The sequence below is a fragment of the Seriola aureovittata genome, chromosome 17 (assembly GCF_021018895.1).
Source record: "Seriola aureovittata isolate HTS-2021-v1 ecotype China chromosome 17, ASM2101889v1, whole genome shotgun sequence".
Classification (NCBI taxonomy): domain Eukaryota; kingdom Metazoa; phylum Chordata; class Actinopteri; order Carangiformes; family Carangidae; genus Seriola; species Seriola aureovittata.
The window spans coordinates 21,893,658-21,921,474 of record NC_079380.1 but is presented as its reverse complement, the minus strand read 5'-3'; the positions used below and the strand labels follow the sequence as shown (position 1 = coordinate 21,921,474).

The 27,817-nt window shown below is 43.0% G+C and overlaps 1 protein-coding gene across 1 annotated transcript in view; it reads left to right on the top strand.

The window, feature by feature from the left end:
* usp43b (ubiquitin specific peptidase 43b) overlaps positions 1-27,817 on the top strand; it is a 60,489-nt gene that overhangs the window by 14,513 nt on the left and 18,159 nt on the right. Inside the window, exons 3-7 of the mRNA XM_056401437.1 lie at positions 9,195-9,298; positions 14,247-14,339; positions 19,233-19,368; positions 19,811-19,955; positions 25,642-25,804. Of these exons, the coding sequence (XP_056257412.1) occupies positions 9,195-9,298; positions 14,247-14,339; positions 19,233-19,368; positions 19,811-19,955; positions 25,642-25,804 (641 nt within the window). The remainder of the gene's footprint in view (positions 1-9,194; positions 9,299-14,246; positions 14,340-19,232; positions 19,369-19,810; positions 19,956-25,641; positions 25,805-27,817) is intronic.

The following is a 27,817-nucleotide window of genomic DNA, read 5'->3' as shown; positions in this document are numbered from 1 at the left end:
TTTCCTTGTGTCCATTTACCCCTTCCTCCCTTCGTTATTAAATGCTCAGTGACTCACATCCTCGCCTCGGCGCAGTGTCGGTGAGCTGCTTCCTGTTCGGTGCTGGAGAAAGAGTGTGTGACATCTGTCTAATTACTTCAAAAGTTAAATATCTCACCCGTTGAAAGTTTTTAAAGCAGCAGCATCTTGTTTTGTAGAGAAGTGCAGTTAAATCAACAGACTGATTCTTTGTTTAATAAAGAGAAATTTCCTTCCCACGCTCAAATTATCCCCCGGTCTCTGCCGGGTCTGAACGGCAGACAGCGTCGACCCCAACAGTTTTTAAGTGATTCATATTTGCTGAGTGGAAGCTTTTCCAGAGTGTGTCAATTCAATCGCCCTGAAACCGAGCTGACTGGGATGATTTAAACAGTTGTTGATAGAAGTGATTTAAGCAGGGAGGCATGCCTGTCACGCCAAGTCCAGTGTTAATGTGTTATCTTGAGTTAAATTGAATCTGCCTGTGAAGATAAATGGATTTAAAAAAAAAAAAAAAAAGCAATAATTATCAATCCAACCTCACCCACAAATATCAGTTTAAAGGAACCAGCTTTAATAATGTGTATTCCTACAGTGTTTTACCCTTTTTAATCCTCAGCAGCGCTCCTGTGTGTGTACGAGCACATGAACGTGTTTATTGCTGTTTGTGACAGACGTTCAAACTCTACGTAGCTGGCAGGTACCAGAGGCTCCTGTGGGTCTCTGTTGACGTGCGCAGACATTTTCATCCTCGTCTGTGTCACCGCGGTGATCAGCGGCAGCCGCAGAGGCAGGAGGGTAATAATAAACCTCATCAGCTCAGGAGGCCGACCTGCCTTCATTAGAATTAATTTCCCCTCAGCCTCTCCCGCTGCTCTCTTAAAGGTGGGATAAATCTTCTTAAGATACGACTCGCAAAGTCACATTCACCGTGCAAACTTCAGGAGAAAGCTGTTTTTTGTTTTTGTTTTTTTGTTTGAACAATCCCAGCTGACATACACCCTGGACACGTCACCCGTCTACAGGGCTGACGTATGGAGACAAACAACCGTCCACACATCCACTCCTGCGGGCAGTTTAGAGTCGGCTTCACCTGAGAGGAGAACAAACCACTGCACCACCATACCGCCCCAAATGAGTTTTATTTATTGTCCCACAAAGTTATTGACATGAACACATGGATCCTCCTCACTGAGGATGGACTGATCCAGCTTTATTGGCCTTTTATTGTTCTGACGACTTTCTTTTCCCACATTTATAATCAGTAAACCTCTCTGTGTGGAATTGATTGAGATATGTATTATATTTTATAATATTTATAAATATAAGTGGTGGCCCTATAAACAACAATTTTTTTTAATATTAATTGCTGTAAGTTCATCGTTAATGAGTCTCTTTTCTCAAGCTATGAAACATATTCCAACTATGCAAAGTTTCCAGGTGATCTCTGCTGAAAAGGCTTAAATGAACAATTAGAAAAACTACAGGAAGAATATTTTTGGTAACGTTAACCACGCGGGTCGATGTCACCACTTCCTGTTTCGCAGTAAAGGCCTAACGCTGCCTTCACATTAAAATGTAATTATTGTTATCTAGGTGCGAGAAGTGGCATTACCACTCCTCTGTCGTGGATTGGTGACGATTGGCTGATACTCGATCCATTTAAAGTATTAGTTTGGTCTCGTTCTTCTTATCTGCAAGAAAACAAATGAGCTTAATTAACTATTCCGTTAATGAGGTCGGTTTTGGCCCTGATGCGCTGCGTCCCCGCTCATCCTCAGACCCTATCTGTGACAATATCATACAGCTGGGGAGCGTATCCCAGCATGCATTGGACAAAACACAACCTGATCAAGTTGCCAGTTCTCTACAGGCAGAATATCTAAAGGGTCACATCGGATACCTGTGAGAGATTCAGCTCCTCCAGCGCGTCCTGTCGCTGAGAAGGAGAGGAAACGCAGCAGGACGCGTAAACTCCCCGCTGTGAGAAACTAACTGCAGACAGCACATCATCTTCTCAGTCAGTGTCCTTTATCTGTGACTCACTCTGAGGTCAGACTGTTTGGGCAGTTAGCAAAGGGCTTTTGGTTAAGTCGATGTCATCTTTAGTATTACTCACAACACTCATGGCCTGCTTTTAAAATGTGACTCGTACACCGTCAGGACACCGGGAGCTGAGGCTGATAGAAATGTCATTAGTTTTGTTTTGTTTGGTCATAAACCAAAGAACTGGACAAACTGAGATTTGGACCTGATGGTCGTCTGGATGAAAAGATGAAGAATCACCAAAGTGTTTCTAATTCATCCTGCAGGGAACATGGATGTCTGCGGTTACTGAACCATCTCAGTCCGGACCAAAGTGCTGACAGACTCACCGACAGTCAGTAGTGAGTGTGTTTACACCAATATTAAAGGGGCAGTTCACGTATTTAGAGGCAGCTTTAGGACTTTGGAAACATTTCAAGGGGAGATCTCAGAGTGATGCCAACGTGGCCTGAGCTGCTCGACGGTTCACCTTCGCTCTGTAAACGAACTCGACTTTTGTGACACTGTATTGATCTCTTTGGCAGAAATTCGTTATGTTGATTGTACCTTTGGCGGGGGGGGGGGGGTGTCAGAGCACCGAGCAGGATCCATGCAGCCAGTGAGGAGTGTGGAAGCACATCTCTTCAGAGCTGATGCTTGCTCTCAGTGACTCACCCTGGTGATAATGCATAACAACGTAAAGCCAAAGAAATACTATGTTCTGTGGTGGAAACATAATAATAATAATAATAATAATAATAATAATAATGATAGTAAATTGAAGATGAGCATCACAGGTGCACTCCTGTGTTCAGATGTTATAATGATAAGGGGGGGGGTCATCTGTATAACTTGCTGGAAGCCGACCTGCTACGGAGCCGGTCCGCCCTCCAGAACTGTCCACGCGCCGGTGTCTGGGCACTTAGCATATCCATACGAGATGCACCCCACACAGAGTAATTGCCCGTAGCGGGGAATAATGGGCAGAAGGGTCAGAGAGAAAAAGCTTCGAGTATCATTATTATCGGGTCTATTTATAGAGAGGTGCGCGCGCTACAGGAGCCAGTGTTGTGTGGGAGACTGTCCATTATTTATCAATGCTCTGTGTCAGCTGTGTGTACTACTCTGACTTTCTTACTCATTCAGTGACTGGATGTACCTCTCTCTCTCTCTCTCTCTCTCTCTCTCTCTCTGTCTTTTCTCTCGCTGTAACTCCATCTGTCTATATCGATGAACAGGCGCGTGCAGTGTCTGTACTCCTGCCTCACATCTCTCTCTCTCTCTCTCTCTCTTCTCTCTCTCTCTCTCTCTCTCTCTCTCTCTCTCTCTCTCTCTCTCTCTCTCTCTCTCTCTCTGTGTTATGGTCACCACAGGGTTTAGGTGCTGTTGGGTCTTGTTCTCAATCACTCCACTATAGTGCTTTCTCCAGCAGAAGCACATGTCCATCCCAGTGTGTTTCCACGGCTTGTGTAAATTATTCACATCAGGGCCATTACTGGGAGCACTCCCCCCCCCCCCCCCCCCGTTACGATCTACCTCCCCCATCCCCGAAAATCCATCAGGATGAGACAGGTGGTCTGTGAGGATGGGGATGTGGGCCACATTTCCTGGATTTTCACCACAGTGGAGCGAGAGTGGGTCGACTCGCAGAGATGAATCACTCCCAGCCAACATTTTCTTTTTTGGGGTGAATTATTGAAAGCCCCCCCACCCACCCCCAAAGGGACGGAGTGCACCGTTAATCTGTGCGATTTCAGGCTTTCATGCTGAAGTACAGATGACCAGGAGTCAACAGACTTGGATTCAGTGAGCGAGCTGCTCATCCGCGCGAGTCTGCGTCCTCGCAGCTGAAGTGGATAATGAGTGAACGCGGCGCAGTTTCCACGGCTGCCAAAACTCTCCTCAATAACATCGATCTCAGTGTGGGAAAGTCCTCCGAGCACATAAAAGTCATTCACGTTTACAGCATCAGCATTGGTTTGCTACTACTTCTATTGAGTCAATATTGGACTAATGTTCATTTTAATTTTGATGCGATGTAGAAAAATAAAATCCTTGTGAATCTTCATCATCAGTTTTGAATATTTTTTTTTGTCTAGAAACCAGGAGACCAGAAATGTCACAATGGTCTTCCGATTAATATAGAAGCTGATATCAGCTGGTGTTTCCTGTTGTTTGAAGGAAATGACCCTCTTCAGGCAGCTGTCTGATTTTCAGCAGCCAGCTGCACAACAATGTGCTTATCACGGTTCTCTTTCTCCATCTCTCTCTCTGTCTCTCTCTCTCTCTTCCTCTCAGTCAGCTCAAAAAATCACAGGGGTGAACTCTGGCCTCCTGCTGACAGTGCTGAGCCAGCGGCCGGGGCTCCAGCCCACAGCTCAACTTGCATGCTGTATCTTTGTCATTTATCTAAATCCCAGAAAATCAATTACAGCACGCTGAGGTGCCAGGGTGAAGGATTTGAGTTTTAATTTTCCTCCGTGCTCCTCGGGCGCTGGCACACGCCCCCCCCCCCCGCCCCCCTGGCACCGAGGCTTACGGATTAAGCCGAGGTAGACTTGACATATCTTGGATATTCGCAATTGCTCGTTTTTTGCTGTGTTTATATTTGTCCGTGTTACCCTTTTCAGACGAGTGGACCTGGTTTTAGTTCCACCTCATTATGAGCTCCGACATTAACTTCAGTCCTAGATTACAGCTCGCCTGTGTTCCTGTCCAAAGCAGCTGTAAGGAGTCTCATCATAACAAACTGCCAGTTGAAGAAAAATGTGTTGTTGCATGCATTACAAGCCTGCAGTGTTGAAGTTAACCGCTCTGGAGTCTGCAGTCATTTACTGTCATTAGCCTAAAGTGGAGGGAGCTGCAGGCAAATCCCGTTTGTTCCTCAAATCCCATCTGCGGGACAGACCTGTTCTTTTTGCAAGCGATCACATCGGATCCATGTGTCCAGATGTCACCGGCCCGTCTGCATCGGTTGCTGTGGTAACGACATAGGTGTAGTTACCCGGGTGACACGGAAGAATGAGAAATGGAGCTTTTCATCATCTCGCACAATCGCTTTGAAATCCGATTTGAGCGTCCAGACTCGGGCTGAGACACATCTGTAGAAATCTGATTGGAATCGCATTTCATGTGTTTTTTTTCCATCTAGACTTTCTGAAAATAAATCCAATTCAAATCTGGATATGCCAAAAAAAACAAACAGATTTGGGCTGGGAGTCTGAACAAGGCGTCAGGGTGTGAGCCAGCCCTCCTCTCGTGTTGCTTTCACACCTGTAGTTCAGTTCATTCGTTTCAGGCCGGGGGGGGGGAATTACACATTGCTGCATTTTAGTTGTGGTCTGGTTCTACAAACCGCCCTGCAGGTAAACAGGAAGTCGTGTGGACTGACAGGTGATGCACTGATTGGACATCCTGCATTATCAACACCCCCCTCCATGGTGCCTGACTGCAGTTTAGATCTGTACGATGTGAATGTGATGCTGTTTGGAGCCACAACAGAACTGATTATAAAACGTTATTAGTAAAATTAGACAGTAAATCAACCTTATATTATGAGTAATGACAAACAAGTAGAGACGTCTTGTGCTGCAATAAATCAGAGGATCACTGTCACACTGTTTAATGGGCTTAATGAACTGCAGATACAAGCAAGGATACAGGCACATCAAAGCACAGTTTATACTGCTTTTGACTGTGCGTTACCGTGGTTACCGGATCATTTACAGAGATATATACATATATATATATATATATATATATATATATATATATATATATATATATATATATATATATATATATATATATATATATATATATATACATGGCTTGTACAGTTTGATTACAAGGCATTATATATTCGTTTTAACTGAACCAAACAGGTTAGGCGTGAAAGAATCAGAGAGATGCTGCTGCTGCACTAGAAAAACTAAAGTTAAATCAGCTCTATGGTCCCAGAGGGGAAACCTGCTGCTGAAAGGTACTCCCGCCCAGACTGATCCGAAAATATCCCAGGTAGGAAGCAAGAAGAAAGTCCTAGTACACCAATGGCATAAAAGGGAATAAAGTAACTGGCACTAACAGAAGAAGCCAACTCTTTACAAAATGGTTGGATGTGGCTTTTCCCACAGAAAACAACAAAACCGATCTACAGCAAGACGACCCGAATCAGTCGCCACAGTGTCCGCGACAGGAGGCGGCAACACGGGCTGATTTAATCCAGACTGCTCTATAAGATAATGAGGAGACACAATAACCCAGTCGTAGTGATGTTTGAGGGAATGATGGAAGTGCAGTTACTCAGCTGTGTGTGTGTGTGTGTGTGTGTGTGTGTGTGTGTATTGTACAGTGTATTCAGAAGAAGAATGCTGGAGGTAAATGTAAAAAGTGAAATTTCACACGCTGTGTTTCTCCCATTTTTATTTTTTTCCCTTCCCTTGTGGTAACAGCCGTCTGTCGGTGAGACCTGACTCTAAAAATAGCTTTTTAAGCTGTTGCCTGCTTGTTTTGTTGCATTTTTTTTTTTTTTATCAGCTTGAAGTTGGCATATTTTTCTGACAGCCAATTTCAAAGATAGAAATCTCAATTTCAGAACGGCACATGGCACCTCTTAAGATGGACTTCCTGTTCTTAACAACCTGTAAAACAATTTCTTCCGCCGGCGGCAGTTGGTCAGATGAGCGAGGCCTTATCAGAGTTTAACCCCGTCCCGCTTCCTCACTGCTCTTAAACGTCCACATCGTCAACGAGCTACTGTTTAACACACAGCCTGACGCCTTTTGGTCTGTCGACATGGCAGGGATTTCTGAGGAGTGATAAGACCGGCTCTGTCTGCACTTGGTGGCCTGAACGTTGCTTTGTTATCTCTGTGTAAAAAAAAAAAAAAAAAAAGAAAAAGATAGCGGTGGAATCCATTACCAAGCATGTGGCGGGAAAAAGGGAGTAGGAGAGTCCGAGGGGGTTGCACTGCGTGTGTAATGTGAACCAGGAACAAGTAAGATCACCTCATCTCTTTGGCAGTAGTGACATTTTTTTTTTCTTTGAATTGAAAAAAGCTTTAAAGTTTAAAAATCCACGCAAAGAGGGAAAAGTGTGAGAGAGGGAGTTGGGGGGGGGGTTTGTGATTGTAAGTGCCTGCTGAAGCACAGAGCAGCAGGAAGGTCAGGTTTCAGTCTCGCGCTCCGTCTCTGAAAAGCTCACGTGCTTTCAGAAGAATAGACTCAGGATTTATTGAAATGGTGCTGAACTGTAAAGGACTCTCCTGTCTCTCTGTCTGCGTCCGCCTCGCACTGATTCCTCCCTCCCTCTCCCTCTCCCTCCCTCTCCCTCCCTCTCCCTCTCCCTCTCTCTTCCTCCCTTTTTAGAAATTCTAAACCTCCTTTCAGCTGCGTTTGTGAGCGGAGGTCATGGTCGAGCTGCCAGCCTGGGAACGGTGGCAGCCAGTACTGGGATCATGAGCTAGAAAATCGGAGAACCAGTAAACAGAGAGAGAGAGAGAGAGAGAGAGAGTGAGAGAGAGTGAGAGAGAGAGAGAGAGAGAGAGAGCATGTGTCAACAGAGAAAGTTTGGAAAGTGCATTTCCGTTTTTGGCCCCGGCCAGCCCGGTGTAAAAGCGCAGCTGAAATGATATGATGACTTAATGCATTTTCAAGTAGATGACTTTTTCACCGGGCTATTGTGGGATTGATAGCGTGCGAGCAGAGAAATGCTAACAAGGTGCTTATGGCCTTTTAAGCAGAACCACTTGGTAGCTGAAGGAATGTTTTCCTGGCTCCTAAGGTGTGAAATGGAGCTGATACTGTACAGAGATATCCAAACAATATGACTGCTTATTATAACTTTTAACAGTTTTTGTTTTTAGCCCTCTGCAGCGTGGCATTTTGGGAAACACACTCACTCTGCTTTCTTGCTAAGCGTTAGATGAGAAGATTGTTGCCACAAAATACATACAAAAAATGAAGTATTAAAAAAAAAACGAGAATTTGCTGTTTTACTGAGCGAATCATCACTTCCTGTATCTGTGTCAGGTGGGTTTCACCACCTCCACGGCCCAGAAATCCTCCGACGCTGAAATGGCGTTTTTCAGACAAACAAATGAGGATTAAATTAACTCTGTTCATAACCCGTCTCTGTCTCAGCAAACACACTCGCAAGATCTGGCACCACAGATAAAATCTCTCTCTTCTGAATTAATAGTAAAACTGAAATGAGACTTGTGTTTCTGTGCTTAATATTTGCTACTATTATTATTGTTTAACTATTTTTGGTGGGGAAATATTATTAGCCTGATATTATCTTGCACTGGGTTGATCAGATATCAAGCTAGCTGATAAATAGATGTATCTAGTGTTGTGTTGTTGTTATCGTTTGACATAGACAAGCAAGACCAAGACCACACACACCCACTTAGGAGACAGGAAGTGTTCACCGTTTGTTATAGAATATCTTTGTTTATGTCACAGACTGTGAAGCTAAGCTAACCAGCTACTGATGCTAGCTTACTGACAACAACATAGCTAATCTTACTCCATCTTTTCCGGAGTCGGATAAGACACAAGCTCAAAACCTTTGTGCACCTTTATTGTAGTTTGATTAAAATGTTACACTGCAGTGTTGAGGCCTTTAAAGAAAACGTGTTTATTGCTCTGTAAAACTGAAGCAGAAGGTTATCGGCTCAGTTCTGCATCATTAACGCGCAGCAGTGGTTGCGAGTTATACTCACTGTGTGTGCCATCCCACACATTTGTTTTGTGACCTTGTACGTCTTTTCTGTGATCAGACTCTGTTTTTTATTTTTATTTTTTTATATTTTCCCCCTCTCCTTTTATCTTCATCCAAGGCCAGCTTCCTCTCTGTTGTAGGTGAGTAGATGAAAGAATAAAGACAGGGTTTTCCCAGGGGGTTATGTTTAGGTCAGTGCTTTCCACCACTTTTCACAATATCACTTTATTGCCAAAGAAAAGCAAAAAAAAAAAAAAGAAAATGTGCTGAAGCTGCCTCTCCGCGGGAGCCTCTGTTCTCCAAATATATTGTTGCACTGCTACAGTTTGAGTTCACTCTTGACAAGCCGGGCAACGTGTGATGGATCTCTGAAGACTGTGACAAATGTGACAGCTCTGTGTTTATGGGTGGCCTCCTCTGTGCTGCAGGGCCCCGCCGGAGCGGAAGAGGCGCCGTCTCCTGACCCGTCCCGGTCCCAGCAGCCCCGGGTCCAGCACAGCTTCGTCCAGGAGCATTTCCAGGCCCAGTACAAGTGAGTCTCCCTCCTAAAACACGACCGCACTCGCACCCGCCACGAATAAAATGTCACAATTAAGCGATGACTTAGCAGCAAGGCTCTAGGTGATCCATTGCACCATATGAAGATGTCATGTTATCAGTAGCAGGTCCGCAGAGACCAGGGGTCCGCACCGGACTGCCCGCTCACGCTCACGTGGTGTTTGGGGCGTCATTGTTCCAATTATAGTGTAATTGCTACATACAGCAGCTGTAATGGGGATGTCATTATTTCTTTAACGAGAGGTCCTCAGAGACGCAGATGCCAGGTTAGAAGAACAGTAAATCTTCACAACTCAGTAATTACCAAGCAGACAAAAGCAGTAATACTGAAAAGGTCTGATGAAAAACTACCCCGCTGCCCTAACCTCTGTGCCTCTCAGGGAAATAGAAATCCCTTTGGTACAAGTACTTATTTAGAGTGCTTAGTTTTTGTGCTGGGTGAAATAATTGAGGTTGTTAGCCGTGCCAGCGCTGAAGTATTTTGCATGGTTGTTAATACCTTGTGAATTTCTTTTTTTTGGTTATTGGGATTTTGTGGTGATGGACAGAAAAAAAAGAAGAAGAAAAAAAAAAAACAGCTTTTCACCACACTGTATTATTAACAGTTCACATGCAGCTGGATGTGTCCTGATGACTCCCATCAATCAGTCATCCAGTCTCACATCGAGAGGCAGCTAATTGGTCTGCAGGGAGTGGAGCATCATTCAGAGGTTGAGTCTCTTTGGCAAACTCGTCCATGCACCGTGTCCTGTAGGACAGTGGCTCTCAAACCCTTTTCACATCAAGGACCCTAAACTGACAGAACTCAAACTCTTAACTCATACCCTCATAGGTTCCAGTCTCTAACCAGCTCATTTCCCCGGTTAGCTGCAGCTTCTGTGTCAAGCTCCTGATTCTGATGCAAAACCTCGTGACTCCATCCACAACAAACCTTTGACCGAACTGACCGACCACACAGCTCTTAGGTGCATCATCACCAAAATCTGATCTATGGTTTTTTTTTTAATTGATCAAACTTTTTTTAATTAAAAAGTAGTCCCTCCAGACCGAACCGCTTCCAACATCTTGTTTTATCGGTATACCTTCTTCCATCTGCCAGTTCCTTGGGAAAAAATTGTCAGCTCCGTGTGACTGCCAGTAATACATCTGTCAGAGCGCATCTCTTAATTGCCACCCCTCGCTGTCAAATGCTTCAGCTGTGAGACCTTGGGTGTGTCTAGACAGGAAGCAGCAGTCTTAACAGCCTGGTAGGCGAGAATTTGTTCCCCTCTCCTACTCAACTACTGTGCTATCCAGAGACGCAGTATGGGATGGCACAGAGCGGATATATATACAGTATATATAAATACAGTTATATACATGACTTGGTTGGCTAAGGGCAAACTATACAAAGGAAACCATGGAGATAAACGCTCTAGAATTGGTCTTTCCTTCTCAGTCCTGAGGCCGCACCGCCACGACGTGATCCAGCAGCGAGAGTTGACGGAGTCGAGCGTTACTTCATCTCCAGCTTACGTCTGTCGGTCACCACGTGCTGGAAATGAAGCAAAACTATGTGATAAACTTTTTGTTTTGATCACGTCCCCTGATTTGTGGCGGTTTCGAGCGGCAGGATTGAGCTTCTGGTACTTCGGAGTTTACAGGCCCAGTAATGGATCTGTTTATTATGTTTGTATCGCCATTTCAATTAGTGAATTATGAGGCGCGCATTACGGTTTATGCCTTTTCGATTTCAGAGCATTAGCGTGGTGAATAAAACCACATTTTTCATCCCCCACAGCGGAGGATAGCTGCCAGGCTTGGCGAGAAGATTAGCTGCCAATCTGTTTAATTTTAACCTGAGACTTTTTTTTTTGTTTGTTTTTAATTGCCTCTCGTAGGAAAGAGAATCAATTAGATAAAGATACCGAGGTGATGTGTCACTCGGGAAAATTCAAAGCCTTCAGCAGTGTGTTATAGTGCAGAGCATCAAGCGCACAGCCTCTTCAGCATGGCTGCATCCCAGACAGGAGGAGGGAGGGAGGGGGGGGGGGGGGGGGGGGAATACATACCTCTCAACCTCTGCACGCTTCCTCCATTAGAGCATCGCCAGAATATCACCTCTTCCTTTGCTCCTTTTCTCTTTTTTAAGTGTTTTCGAGCAGCGCGGGGCACATCTATGTTTTAGTGGGAGCCTGAGTGTGATTTGTATGCATGGAGTGCAGCAGCTACCCTCACTGTTTCCTGGCGAGAATAAGACATCCGTAGGGCAGCCATTCTACTCTGCCAAGAGGGAGAGATCCACTAAGAGCCAGTGTCAGCTGGGCTTGCTTGAATAGAGCTTTATTCACCCCCCCACCCCCCACCCCCCCCTCTCTCTCTTCCCTCTCTGGGTCTGTCAGGTGCCACATCTCAACAGTTCATCTATGGCTTCATTTCCAGTGGTAGGACGCCGCGTGAAGGTCGTAAAGGCCCCAACACACTTTGCACAAAGACTGTTATCTATTTATATGCAGCCGTTACAGTAGGAGAATTATTGATGAAATAAGAAAAAAAAAAAAGTTATTTCATCTCATATTTGAAATGAAAAACTAAATCAGAGTAATAACAGCGGCCCTGTAGCTGACTGCATGAAAATAAAACGATGCCCTCCGTGTTGATCCACAGAAGTTCACTGTAGATGTTTTTGTATCATTATCTACTGTACTTAACTCTGTTGTGTCAAGAAGTTTCAATTACAGCAGAAGAGCAATGACTGCTGCTATTTTCTTTCTGCTTTTATTAGGTGCAACCCGTGTTATGTTTATACCTGCGAAGTACAGCTGCAGTCTTTTAATGTTAGGACTGAGAACTGGCGCTCTCGTCTTTTCTCAAGAGAATCTTTATTTTTTTTTTATTCCCTAAACAATCTTCCTGTTTATTTGTTTTTCCCCTTCTTTTTCTCACCAAATCTTTTTTTCTTCCTCCTGAAACCAGATGAAATCGGTTGTTGCTTCTACATGTAAGTCTGCAAAAGATCCGCTGAGGATTGAGCACAGACCAGTTAGTGAGATCAGTGGATCCCAAGCTGCTTCAACCATTGATCCAGGGCTGCGGCCGAATACTCAAAATAATCTCCTTCTCCTCGCCCTCGATGGAAAACGTCAAGGAAAGATGTGAAGGAGAATTCACGAGGACTTAGGAAAAGACAATCCAACTGCACTTACACTAAGTTTTTTTTTTTTAAACCAACTTTATTTATGACACATGGACAATTAATGCTCAATTAATGCATTAATGAATGAATGTGTTTCCTGTGCTGAAGGAGACAAGATAGAAGCATTGTAGCTCGTCGTTAGAGAATTGGACCTTAGCTAACTGTCTTAAGTGTTATTTTTAGCTGTCATGATCTATTTCAACCATTTATCCATTAGTTCTCTTCTTGCTTGCGAACTAGTTTTCATGCACTCTCAATCATGTGTCACAGACGACTCGATATGCAGATATATTTAACTTATTTTTAAATTTGTTGAGCTGGTCTACAATCGTTCCACATACCTTTTGTATAATAATAATAATAATAATGATAATAATAATGATAATAAATCTCTGTATATACAGTATAAGGTCCGTGTATTGACAGATGTTGATTGAATCTGAATCAGAATCAGAATCTGCTTTACTGGCCAAGTATGTGGACACATACAAGGAATTTATCTCCGGTTTTTCATTGCTGCTAGGTACATGCATATAAATATATATATATATATATATATATAAATATATATACAGTTAAGAACAAGACGAGTGCTGGATGGGTCAGACGGTGCATAAGAGCAATGAAAGTAGTGCAAAAACTAGATAATAATAAATACTAGATAAATATGCAGGCAGGGGATGAGTGTATGTTTACATTGTTTGCTTGCTATATTACAGTGTGCGATGTTTGATGTCAGAGGTTATTGTTTCTGTGTGATCGATTGAAGTGTTCGCCAGGGTGATGGCTCGCTGTCTGGTTGTGCGGGCGTACAGCGTTCTGTGGCGCCGCCCGGACGGGAGAAGTTGGAAGTAGGTTGCGCCGAGGGTGAGAAGGATCTGCGGTGATGTTTCCTCAGGGCAGTTTGATTGTCCTTTGTAAGTCTGTTCCTGTCGTGTAAGCACCTATTCAACATTCACTTAATTATTGTGCATTTACATGAAGACTTATTCAGGAAATCCTGCGCAGATTAACTCAAAAATATCGGACAAAAGATTTAATTTAGTTGCAGGACAGTTTAGAAAATCACTTCCAGCCATCAGCCCATTAACTCCAGTGGACTCTCTGACTCACTGCTCGGACAATTAGCTCACTGGAATAAATTATTTCCTCCCGTTAAGATGAAGAGGGATTAATTGAAAGAAGTGTAATCATGAACAAAAAGCGAATGAATGGAAAACTGTCGGAACAGAAAATCCCTGCTCCGTGCGTTCGGTCATTTCCTCTCTCGGTGATCTGTGTCCTGTGCGTTCAGATGCAGAGGAAGAGAGACCCTCACTCAGGGAAACTGCCTCAGTCTCACAGCTCGGGATCCCGTAATGGCATCAAATGAGCATTAGCAGCGCTGGTGAGAGTGATGCAACAAGATGGAAACAGCTCCTGCAGGTTTCCCCCCTTTACTGCACCAATCAACCCGGGGGGGCTTCTTCTACCTTCTACTACTTTCCAACCCACCCACCCACCCAACCCTTTGTCTCTCTCATTCTCACCAGTTACATCACTCATTTTCCCCCCTTTCTCACCATCAGATCAAGGCGTTCTGAATGGAACAGCGTGTTCATTCTTCCTGTGTTGTTCACTTGCGTAACAAGATTAAGCCATCTCCTTTCCTGCCCGACTTAATCAGGACGACTCCGAGATTAATTTGCAAGTGTGTGTGTGTGTGTGTTTTAAAATCTAATGTGACTGTGTGCTTTGTTTTCCTCAGATCTTCACTGACATGCCCCCACTGTCTGAAACAGAGCAACACCTTCGACCCTTTCCTCTGCATCTCCCTCCCCATCCCTCTTCGCCAGACCAGGTGAGCACTGCAGCTTGGTAAATGGACTGCACTTATATAGTGTTTTTCCACCACTCAAAGCGCCTTACAAAAATCCATTCTCACACACACACACACACACACACACATTCATACAGCACTTTTCCTATACATGTAAGTGCTGTTCTACCAAACCTGCACATTCACACACCGACGATACATCAAGGGCAATTAAGGTTTCAGTATCTTGCTCTAAGAAACTTTGAACCGAACCAAGTGCTCGACCTCCTCGGCCCATAAATGATGGTGTGACCGGCACCTGGTCTCAGTATTAATATGCAGCATCATTGCTCTCTAGGATTGCCTGACTATTATTACACAGATTACAACAAAAATAATTTTCCAAGAGCTTGATGAGAAGATTGATCCCACTCTCGTGTCTGTACGGTAAATATAAAGCTACAGCCGGCAGGTGGTTAGCTTAGCTTAGCTTAGCTTAGCGTAAACACTGGAAACAGAGAAACGGGCACCCCTGGCTCTAAGGTTAGCACTCTTGTATTTGTACCAATTAAACAAACAGAATATCACATGTCGATCAGTGAGCTGTAGAGGTGCAGAGCAAGGCTAGTCGTGTCGCCCTGTTTACAGCCTTTATGCTAAGCTAAACTAACCGGCTGCTGGCTCTAGCTTCATATTTACCAACTGGAGAGTGTTAGCATCATGTAACTCATCTGACTCTGCAAACACATGAATAAGTTACAGTAAGAAAACAGCCCAGTCAACACCCAGCTTTGTTCCTACACTACATACGGCAGGAACACAAGTCATTGTGGAGCTGAACGGCTGGTGGGAAAACCCTCTCAGCGCTGAGGAACAATGTGTTATTCAGCTTTACGTCACAACACCCACTCAGCCTCCATGTCGGGTCAACGCGGGTCAGCCTGTTCAGGAAATCCTGACATTATCAAGGAGGGAGACCCCATTCACGTCTCTGTTTTACAGCCAGTGCCTCCCTCGCTATAGTTAAGCCATGGTCTCTCTCTCTGTCAAACTTGTACACAGAAACACCAACATGCTTTCAGTACTCCTCATTGGCCTGTACTATGTTTTTGGAAACTTTTCTGGGTCCCTCTGTTTCTTCTCTGTAGTACAGTCAGTGTATAAATGTAAGATACATGTAACCTTTCACATTAAAACACCTATGCTATATATGTTTTTGAACTGTATACCTACATTATCCCAGATGTCATCAAAAAGTAATTCTCAAACCAGGAGAAATATACGATATTAATCACCTCAACGCCTGGAGACAAAAAGCCAATAAAATGTTGGGCGGCTCGGCCCCCGGCCCCTCGGAGACGCCCTGTGTCGGTGAATCACTGATTTTCTTTAATGTGAAACGTCTTTATTCGTTGTTGAAACGTGTCCCCTGGTATAGGGGAGGAGAGGACACCGGGAGCAGTTTACAGCAATGGTCGTAAAGACAACAACTCCCATGATCCCTCGCTATTTCACAGTGTCACCCCACGGCGTCTTTTGTTATTTTGATTGCGACATGCAGAAGTTAAACCAAAAAATTAACTCTAACTTTAATCATCCGTCAGTCCAAACGTGTTGAAACTAATCGTCCACGTGACGGATTAAAACACGTGAAGGAGGTAATTGCTGTTTTTACATTTCGTTTTTTTTGGGTCCATATTAAACAGAGAAGATATAAAGTGTTAATGAGTGAGCTTCAGAGGCGCTGGTGGATGAACTTTGTTACAGGCTCGCTCTTTCCCCCACGTGCCATCTTTAATGCTAACTCAAGCTAACCGCTAACCTGGCTCCAGTTGACACGTTGAACAGACGGACAAGGTTCTGATCTTTTCACATCACACCACGGCAAGGAAGCAAAATGTCCGACTGCTTCTTTAACTTAAACAGAAGCATTTGATTGGCCGACTTGTACCTTTTTTTACACGGTGCAGCCTCTGTATTTAAAGCTCAACTCTTTTACATGATTGACACGCGGAGGTGTGTGTTGCTGTTTTAAGGTTTGCCAGGGTTTTCTTTTTTCTTTTTTTCTTCTCGCTAGTTATTTACTTCCTTTTAGTTTTTGTCTTTGAAATAGTTCATGCAAGTTCAGCCAACGTTCCTTCTAATTTGGGAAATGGCTTTTAAGAGCTTCATTCTGACAGTGATCCAAGTCCAGAGTATTTAGTTACCGTCCTTTTTTCTTTCTTTTTTTTCCACTGTGTGGCAGAGAGGGTGAGGGAAAACACTTCTGAAGGGATAAACAGATGGATTGTATTTTAAAGCATTTCTCTGTGTGAGGAGATCAGCTCTCTCTCTCAGCCAGATCATGTCTGTAAGCCACAAACACACACTGCTTGTTACCGAACCAACACTTGCTGTGCCCGGCTATCCAAGCACTGGGCTCGTGTCCCTTGGCACGACACGAGCACTTTGCATGTTGGATGGTTTTGTTTACACTATATCGCTGCTTCTCTGTGAATGTGATATGGACCTTTTGTATACAACTGCAGCCATTAATCAGATTCATTAACTTGAGCAACATGTTGGGGCTGTAGCTGTCTAAAGGCTTTAACAGTTGAAGTGTAATGAATCATTTTGATATAGTAAATTAAGAAAAAGGTAGGAATTGTTTCTAATTAATACTGAAATTAAAGCTTTTATTGACCCTTGCAGTCTAATCCCCACTGCAGTGGTTTAGCTGTTACCCTGTTTTGATTTGTTCATGGTGGACATTAGTAAAAAACATAATTTGCATAAATTTGCGAGACCTCCTTGAGCAGCGGCTTGATAAATGCCGCCAATTTACTGTACGCTCTGCGCTAGGCTCTTTTGATGTCTCCTGTTTCCCAACCCAAATCAGTGGAACAGGAGCGAACACGTCGCTTCAGTAATTTGTGTACAGATGAAACAATACTACTGTAGCCCAACAGCGAACAGTAGAAATTATGCAGATTTGTCCTGTTATGCAGAAATCTGCCTTCCAGTTAGTTATAGAGCCAACTTCAAAGTGCTGCCTCTCAGTTTATGGATCACTTCATCGCTCGGGGCGGAAATACATTTCTGATATGCTTGAGGAACGTAAACCCAGTGGGTCCCTTAGATCTTTCAGAAACATGGAGCCAAACCACCACATGCACTTAGTGTGTGGAAACAGTGAAACAGTGGTTGGTGTTGAGTTGTTGGCATGTAACTGATCCTCCATAAAAACACTGTGGATATACGAGGGATGTAAGTGAATATTAATACATTGGTAATGCTATGCACGCATAACTTGCAGCATCTGAGTTTTTGCACACACACACACACACACACACACACACACACACACACACACACACTGGCAACTCACTCTTTACAGTGGTATCAGGATCTCTGGTGTCCAGGTACAGTTTAAAATTAAAGTCAGTTTTTGTTATAAACACTAGAACTTTCCTTGGTTCAGTTTTTGTCATTTTGTTTGGCCAAATGCAAGAACAAAAAAGCTCTCCTCCTTGCTGACAGGAAGCGTGCACGTGTGCGCACGTGTCCGTGCACGTATACCCCTGACTGTGGTGATAAATAGAAGCACGTCCGCATCTGTCCGAGGCCCAATAGAAACCATGAACTGGGCTTAACTTTGTTTTTTACCTGGACTCCTCCCATGTCATGTGCAATCTTCTTTTTCAATTAATAAAATCAATGTGGTTTTTATTTATAGCTCTCTCATTGTTTAATCAGACGCTTCAGACAAACTTTACATTCTCCATTATAGACACAACCTCCAGTCCTTTTATTTTTATTGCGCAGTGTTCTGACCTCTAATTTCCTACCGTTCAAACTCTAATGTCACAGTTATTAATAGTTACTGAGCTTTTATTTAAGCAGAGTCACTAAACCTGCTGAGTGAGCTTTCGAGGCCGACAAGCTTTACTCCACCGCAGCGTCTCACAACGTTCCTGAAGAGCAATGTTTGGATTTGTTCGTTTCCTTCTGTAAACTGACCTGAGGAAATATTTTATGGACAAGATCCAAGTGAAGAATCCTGATTTGTTTTGGTTTTTCAGCTGCTGATCTTGAGTTTTGATGTGGAGACTTTTATTTTGTTTTGATTATTTGTCATGTAGCCATCGAGGTTATTGTTAAGTGTAAGGCCATGATGGATGACATCATTCATTCATGTATGCTTTAATATTTCATCAATTCAGGTAAATGTTGGAAATATGATAAATTTTATTTTGTATATATTGTGAGCAGGTAGAGTGATGTAAATATGAATCTGAACATAAATACATAATATTTTTATGACATAAACAGACGCAGATAACAGCTTTGTGTTACCGAACCTCTCCGGCTGCCGAGGAGAAGTTATTTTAAGTTTGTGCAGCAGGTTTCTCTCTAGGTTTCTGTTTCAGTTTTGTTTTTGTTTTTATCTTTTAGAAGAAATGTTCTGACTTCGCTTCCTCGTGTTTCTGTTTTAGCTCTCCACCTTTCTTCTCAAGTTCAAATACTCAAGTCCCCCCCCCACCCAAAGATAAAAGATTTGAGTTTAGCAGTTTAGCCAGAGTCTCCAGGCCGTAGGTCCGTACGGACACAGACTCCCACAGGTGCCTGATGGAGGTCCTCCATGTCTCGTCAGTTTACTGTTATTCACGGAAGCCATTACGTCCCAGCACCCTGCTCATGTCAGCGCTGACTCTGGAGAGGTCAGAGGCAGGCGCGCTCTGTTTTTAAAAATGCAATAGAGATTCCATTATTTCGCACGCATAAAACTCCTAATGATCTATTATTAATGTTAAAATGTATTGATTTATTCATGAAAGTCTTCTTTTGTCCCTCCCTGGCCATAGAGGAGGCTGCAGTGGGAATGGCACATAAAAATCAAAATAGAGGCCGCTCTATTTCCCACCGTCCCTGACTGTGTGCTCTGATGTGTGGCAGGCCGCTGTGTGTGACTCTGGTGTTCAGCACCAAAGGGCAGCGGTACCTGCGGGCCGGGCTGGCCGTGCCTCTGTTTGGCTCTGTGGCCTGCCTGAGGAGGATGGTGGCCGACGAGGGGAAAATCTCTCCAGACCAGGTAACGTAAAGCAGGAATAAACAGAGGTCAGTGTGGACCCGTATTCCTCTTAAACAGAAGATGTCACTCAAAGTGAGTTACAATAAAAAATGAAATAGTACAATAGAATTAGGGTGAATAGAAGGACAATGAAAGTAAACAGTAGATGATAAAATATGTAAATGAAAATAAAAACAGACAGAATTGCAAAATATGGGAGCATTAAAAAATGAGTGTGCTTATAGTGCAGTGTGTCTTATTCTGACCTTTTATCCTTCCCATCGGCTTGAATTTACTCTCAGCTTAAATAAATAATTACGCTGGATTTGAGATCTGTTGGTGTTGTGTCAAGTGGGTTCAAAGTTCACTCATTATACGCATTATAAGCTTTATAATGGCACTGTAATAAGGAAACTAATGTGTGTGTGTGTGTGTGTGTGTGTGTGTGTGTGTGTGTCTCCAGGTGATCCTGACAGAGGTTTACTCCACAGGGTTTCAGCGCTCCTTCTTTGATGAGGACGATCTAACCTGCATCGCTGAGAATGATGTCATCTACGCCTTCCAGGCTCCGCCCCTCTACATCAGAGGAGGCTCTGCGCGGATCTCAGGTAGCTGCATGACTTAAGTACAACAGGCGCTAAAGTTTTAGTCACAACACATTGTCTTTGGTACCGTTAATGTGGATGTACAAACAGATCTGTGAGAAAACAAACCAGTTTTATTAAGTTACTCTGCTTAACGAAACCCTCGGGGAACGCACCTTACTGCACGGCGGCCCTTGGGGAGCACGTTAAGAAGTATATATATCATCACACACAGCTCTGTGAATTACGTCCTCCCTGTGCAGATTTATGTCTTACGTCTTTCTTGTAATTTCATCTGTTCCTCAGATGCGAGCTCTGAAGTACCTCAGTGCGTAGTATCCCCTTGTTTCTCGCTTTGTGCCGTCAGCAAATAGGTTCTGCTCCGTTGTCCCGTCCCACAGGGCGGTGAGTCCCAGCATTGTGTTAACGCTGCCGTTCTGTCTGAAAAATGGGACTTTTAGTGCTTTAATTTATGTTGCTCAATGACCGCACAAAGCAGTGCTGCCCCCACCCTCGCCCCCTCCAAACAGTCTGGCTGGTCTGCTGCTCGCTCAAACTAAATCCCCCTGTGTTCTCACCGGCTCTGACTTGCGGGGTTGATATAGAGTCTGCATCACCGCTCAACACTTTCCTGTGCACAGCAGATTGTGCCGTCATTCGCGTTGCTATGTTTACCCGGTGAGAACACAGATGTTATCATCTTAAGAGGAACATTAACATCTTTAGGAAATGTGCTTGTTTGCTGTCGAACTTATTCACTTTTAGATGTAATACCTCTCCTCCCACCGCCACTATTTTTTATCTCTTCCGGGACTTTTTTGACGTTAAAAAAAAAAAAAACTGAGTAAGCCTAAATGTCAGCATTAGCTCGTACTGTTGCTTAATGTAAAATAGTCTCTTACTTAGCTAATTAATGAATATCCCACCAGCTTCTCTTAAATTACTTAAATGCATAAATGACAAATTAAGATTATTTATTTTTATTTCACTCAATAAAAGGCAAGTGCAGCTGCAGCACATAAATATTTTCTGCCTCTCTGTTTGTGATTAATGAAAGCTATAAGATCAAAATAGCATATGAGTAAGGACGACCATTAAAGTCCTGTATTAATGTTTAAAATGCACATTTTTTTTACACTGTCTGACACCTTAAATTGTGATTATGCCCCCTCTGCAGTTATGTCTGGCCCTAATCAATTATTAATCAATTATCCGTAAACGCTTAAAGCTATAATATGTAACTTTTCCGCATTAAAATGTCTAAAAACAACTAAATAAACCTGTGTTAAAAATGTTTTGAGTCAAGTCTTGTTAAGTCGCTCTGGATAAAAGCGTCTGGAAAATGAGTAAATGCAACGTAAAAACCAAGAGAAATCCATGATTTTAATCAAGGTAACAGTCTTTTCCATGTGTCGCCTGTCAATAGCCTCACACCCGCTTTGCACATGAGTTTTGGTCGTCTGCCAGAAGTGATCAAGGCTTACGATACGATGCAGTTTTTTAAAACTGTATATTTCTACTGGATGAAGGATTTTAGTCACCGGTCGTCTGGATCTGAAGTTATAGGAGAAACAAGTTATAACAAACGTCAGCAGCAGCTCGGCTCTGAGATGCAGGACGGACTGATACTTAACGTGAAAGTGCTTTATTCTGTGTTTTTACTGACTTTAATCACCAGGGTCCGTTTGTTCTGGAGAAAACCTCCTAAAGATTTACACTGAAGGAATCCTAACCGGAAGACGCTGACTGCAGTGACGGCAATAGCGGTGAAGACATCAACTCCCATGATCCCACAGTACTTCACAACAACTTCACAAAAGAGACCCCTGGCAGCAGAAAATTATATATTGAACATTTAAATGAAAGTCTTAGGGATCAGATACGAGACAGGAAAACAAACTCTAACCGGGGGGTCTCACTGAAGGTTAGTGTAGTAATTATGTTGTGAAGCGCAAGTTATCAATGTAGATTATGTCCTTAGGTGTTGAATGAAGACACATGGGTCTCTGTGAGAGCAGCCAGGACATCTTGTGGGAAATTTAAAGCAGAAAAATCTGATTGTAACTCAGTTTTATCATGCTTCACTACGCGCATTTGTTTCCTTGTTACTCGTACCACACTTCATAGATTAAATTTCACCGGCATCCATTCAGTGAATTTCAAGGTAATAGTTAGCCACAGTCCTAACTTTGATTTAAAACCTCCTGAAGAGGACTGGCCGCTACACACAGCGTGAGGTTGCTGTTCAGTCAGTGTCTGCCATGAATGAAAAAAAAATTACAGAGCGTTAGATTATGCCAAAAACAAACCCAACAAGTGACCTTCCCAACTCCCAGCCTCGCTGCTCTAGTCTTCAAATTAATTTCTTACATCATCGTTTTAGCTCTGCATATTTCACCTCTCCTCTATACTCTCATCATTTCATTCCACTTCCATCTTAAGAAATACTGGCTGGCCACTATTGCTCTGACCTTTGACCTTTGTACTTCCTGTTGGTTATAATTTCAAGAAATAGTTCAACATTTTGTGGAATATGTTTCCTGCCAAGTTAGGGGAGAATACCACGATACCACTCTCGTACATGTACAGTAAATATGAAGTTACAGCCAGTAGCCGGTTAGCTTAGCTTAGCATAAAGACTGGAAAGTATTCCTTTTTAAGAAACAGCAGCTTTATGTGATAAACTATCGTCTCTTCGCTCACGATGGAGCTGCACATACGTTTTAATCGTTGCTTTGACACCATTCATGTCGTCTTGGTGAATTGAGGACAGTGGAAACATGATTAAGTGCCTCTGTTTGTGTTTGGATTGCAGCGTTTTCATGAGCTTACCATCTGGCAGTCAATATAATTGAGGTTTACATTAATAATTAATATTGTATAAAACTTCAAAGAGTTATCTGAGAGAGAAATCTTCTCTGTTTGGGATTTGATGGTTCACTGACAGAAATTAATAAGCATAAAATCACTGTATGGAGTACCGGTGCCAGTGACGAGATTTGGGCAATATGGGCTCACCTGCCAAAGAATATTTGGAAATAGATAATTGGCTTTCACAGTTAAAGATCCGTTTCACATTCTTTTATTTCTGTTACAAACAGAAAACAGGTTCTTCCTTCCTCTTCATTTAGAGCCCAGTTTTCAGTAAAGTGAGATCATCTTTCATACTGTACTTTGGAATTTGTTAATAAACGTATGGACTGTTTACATGTGACAAACATGCAGAGACGTGACTTGAGGAGGTTTAATCCATTGATGCTGCAGAATGTCGTTTCGTGCAACTAGTGGTGCTTCCCTTTCTGTTTCCATCTGTCAAGGATTAATTGGTCGTTCAGTTCATTTTGCTCCATACTGAAATAGCTCGAAAAAAATTTGTGGAATGAAATGAGACCAACACTAATGTTAACTCTTGTCTCTATAATAAGATGACCAGATTTCTGAAATGAAAATCAGGGACATTACCAGTTCGGTGGTCAATATATCATTAAAATATCCAATGTTTTTACCTATGAAATAAAAAAAAAAAGAAAAGGGGGATAGTCCTGGTGGTGTATTTTGACCATGGTAACTGTTGTACTGTAATAAACTATGGTGAACGACAACTTATAAAACGACGACTCCCTGCCTTTGAAGCTATCGCATCACGTTCATTTAGTTCGCAAGTGTCCACAGATCAAAAGAATCAAAAGTGTCTCTCATAAAGGTAATTCCAGGTTGTGATATTACTGTGTGAAGTCCATTGCAGACAGTCAGGTAATGACTTCAATTACTTTTTCTTCACTTCTTCCAATATAAAAACAAATTTTTCAAGTTCCGGCCCCCTGGTTCACAGCTAGTGGTAGTTTACTTTGGCACCATGTGTCACATTCTCAGTCCATAAATTCATTTCTTTAAACAAATTACTTATTATGTAATATTTAAAAATAAATATGTGTTAGGAAATCGAAATAAGCTTAAGTCAGATATCATGTGCATGTATGTGTCTAACCACCATTTTTGCTCAAAGACCTTGACTATGACTGAGCAGACAGCTAATGGGATTGGGGGGGGGGGTACTGTAGCTGTGGGTAGAGTAGATCCCTTTAGAGGCAGAGGTGTTTAATTATGGGCTTTCACATAGTCTGGCTATGTTTAGTCTGGCTCATCCTGTGTGTGTGTTTGACAATGAAAGAAGCCTGAGAGTGCAGAGGAATGATGAGTTCACAGACTTCCTGTGGTTACTTAGAATTAGTTAGAGGCTTTTTGGCAACAAGAGATTATGATCAACAGGTATGTGGGCAAAACAGACTTTACTTTTGGTGTGTGTGTGTGTATGGTACACGTTTTCAAATGGGTGTAGTGTAAGTGCCTTTTTCAGTACAGCTGTGGGAATTGTTCAGCACACACCAAATACTTCCACCATTATTCATCTTGTAAACAAGTAAAAAAAAAAAAAAAGAAAGAAGAAAAGTGTAATCAGCGACAAGAGCCTTGAAAAATATGAGCAGCAGCAGTGCATTTTATGACAGGTACCGATACAAAAACTTTGATTTAATGAGCGACGAGAGGTAGTTCTCCACCCCAGGCCTCCCTGTGTAAATCTTCGTGGGACAGGCCAGGAGGTGACATCTGCATTTTACCGCCGTTTCATGAACATGTTTCACTGAGAATTTAAAAGGCGAATTTTACCCCCATAAATCATCCCCGCAGCTGTCAGAGGTCGCCGCTCATGTAAATTACAGCGAGCGATTTAAGCAAGTTTTATCACTTGCTTGATTAGAACGACATTAATAAATGAAAAGCCGTGCGCACTTGTCATTACTCTCATTCTCAGGGTCAAGACACTGCAATCAGAGGTTTTAATGTTAAAGCGTCGGTGGTGTATATGTAGACTTTGATTAGTTTTAAATAGGTCTTTCCCTTCATACAAGGCAAAGCTTAATGACCTCACACCCCAATTACTTCTGTTAGATGGGGGGGGGGGGGGGGGGGGGGCTAACACAGTGGCTCACTGCTTTGCAAGGATCCTAGCAACAAGATGCTCAGCAGTGGCATTTGCTGTGTCAGTGATGAATCATGTGTCGGGTGTAAACAACAGCGTTTAATGAAAAGTTTGGAGACAGCGCAGCCGCCGTGGTCAATCAATACGCTCTCGTCTGCGTCTGAGGGTCTAATTTACCCATGTGATTTATCACCATGAACTTCTGAGGATGCTGACCTGTGTGCTAAGCCCCAGCGGTTGTCAGCTGTGTGAGAGACGAGAAACGCATCACCGCCGACGTCACGTCACACTGGGATCTCATAATCTGGGCTTTTCGCGCCCAGTCAGTCACACCCCTCGCCGCTGGTGGAGACGCGAGGGGGAGCGGAAGGCGAGTGATGCTCGGCACCCCACCAGGACAGGATGTGGAGCAGAAGCTGCATCAGATAATACCTCCTGCTGAGAGTGCAGGCAGCCATTGGTCCATCTGTTCTCCCCTCTGAATCACTGTTCCCCAAATAGAAAGCTGCTGTCTCGCCACTTTATACATCTCAGTCCTCCTCCTCTCTCCTTGTTAGAGGTGTTAAGTTGAATGATCACATTTTCAGTACTTGAAATCAGTTCTTTTTCCTTCTGAAGGAGAAGATGTGAAATGTCATGCTGTAAGCTATCAATGTTAAAGTAGGCTGTTTGCCTCTCATTTCTTCGCTCTCTCACCCCACCCCCCCACCCCCCTTTGACTTTCTCCAGGGTACCATCACAGCCTGCCATCGTCTCCATACTCCACCGGTCCTGAAGGTCAGAGGTTACCGTCATCTGGGACGTTGTCGTCAGAGTTCCTCAACCAGGGCGTCCCGGTCAAGATTCTTCTGTTGGTGTGCAACGCTGCAGGAGCAGGACAACAGGCTGTTAGGTAAATAACATCAACCGACCCTTCGAACACCAACCATAACTACTGTTGGTCTGTCAAGCTTTGGGTTGAGTTTATCTTCTCTATTTGTAAGTTTTGCTGTTGCTGCATTGCCAACGCTCTTTACTGACCCGCCTCGAAGAAACTTTGCGAGTGGAGTCCCGTATTTACATATATGTCATTTCAATTATAAACTGTCCTCAATAAGGAAATGTCAGTTATAGCCTACAAGTGGACTGGAGAAGTCTTATCAATGAGCAGTAGACTGACGAGCAGGAATATATCCGCTTGTTTTGCTTGTCAAGCTCTCAAAACATCCATCGCTTATGTTGGAGTCAATAACATTTTAATTAGTTTATTTAAGTGGGCTAACTAGCTCCATCCTCCAATACAATACTAATCATTTTTCATTGGTTTCACTAACAGCCTTTAACCGAATGTGAGTTCTACGTGCAGTGTTTCGGCTGACATGTTTTCTCTCCAGCCTTGCTCTGCTGAAGCACATCAAGGTCATTTTAGCTCCCTGTTGGAGAAAGGACTCACATCTCACTGTGAGATGAGTTTCATATCAAACGACTGAGGAATGTGACATCTGGCACGATATAAAGATCCATTAGACACACCCGTCTCCCTGACAGAGTCCAGAGAGATCAATATAGGTGAGCTCGCCAGCACAGCTGTGAGAAAGTCCAATCCCATCCGTGAGCGTGGGCGTCTCAGTTTCTCCTTCAAACGCCTCCCCGTCATTGATCAAACCACCAGCCTATCTCGCTCTCATCAGATGACAGCTGGACGACTTGTCTGTGCCAAGAAAATGACATTGGAGTCACATACTTGTTTCTCGCTCTGGTTCTCTGTAGAACAGCATCACAGGTACATTTCTGAAACTCGGCACAGTGTGAAAGCGTTCAGTGTTGTTGGTTTGTGAAACTCGATGGATATTAGTCGACGGGAATTCAGAAAGTTTCACATTTTATGTGTGAAAGTAAAAAAGGTTTGCGGTTTTATTTTTTTTCGCATTACCTCTCTTGAAGGTCAACAGTTTGATTTCATTGACATTTAGCTTCTCACGTCGGTGAAGGCAGGGGAAAAATAAATAAAGATCATTGTGAACTCAGAAGTAGATGATACATTTCACTGCATGATACCGTGAAAAATGTCTTGAAAGAGGGAAATAAATCAGACAAGATGTCAGACTGTTAAATGTTTTCACTGCATTCTGTGTCGATCTTTAGGTCATGTGAGTTAAAACACTTTTCTATGAGCTCGATGAGGAGAATTGTTTTGTCTCTTGCTCCATAGCAGTTTCCAATTAAATTAATTGTAATTTTAAGCCCCTTTCCTTTCCGTTTTTGTGGAGTGTATTTTTCTTTTCCCATGTCGTGGTCACGCTGCCGCCACAGAATGTTAATGGTTACCATCCTGAACAGTAATCCAGCCTAATTTGTTTGGAGGATCTCCATGGTATCTGCTTACGATCTAATGGGAAAATTGTGTGACTGATGATCTGTTTGGTTTCAAGGTCTGCAGAAATCTAAAAAGGAAAAAGAAAAAAGAAGCATGAAATATAATTGAAAAAAAAGGTTATTTTTCATTCATTATCGTTATATTCCTGCCATTTAATATACAGTTCTTCATAATACCCCATGTCATCTTTCACTGTGTGTATGAGCGTCTTTGTCTCCTCCTGCACATGTGTGCTCATATGATCTCATACTAATAAATCCTAAGCATACAATGGAGGGCTGCCCTCAATTAAATGTGTATTATAATAAACGTGCTATGTGATCTATCATCTGAAATGAAGGTGGTCCCTGTCGTCATCAAGCTTTTTTCCCACTCCTCCTTATCTCCGTCTCTTCTTCCACTGAAAGGCTGTAATGAGAATTCTGCTCTAATGCTGATAATGTTAATAAATAATTATTTACATTACAATAGAAAAAGGAGGAGGAGAGATTTGGAGTGCTTGAGTTGAGTTGCTGTGAGATGTGTTTTGAACCCTGTAACACTAATTTC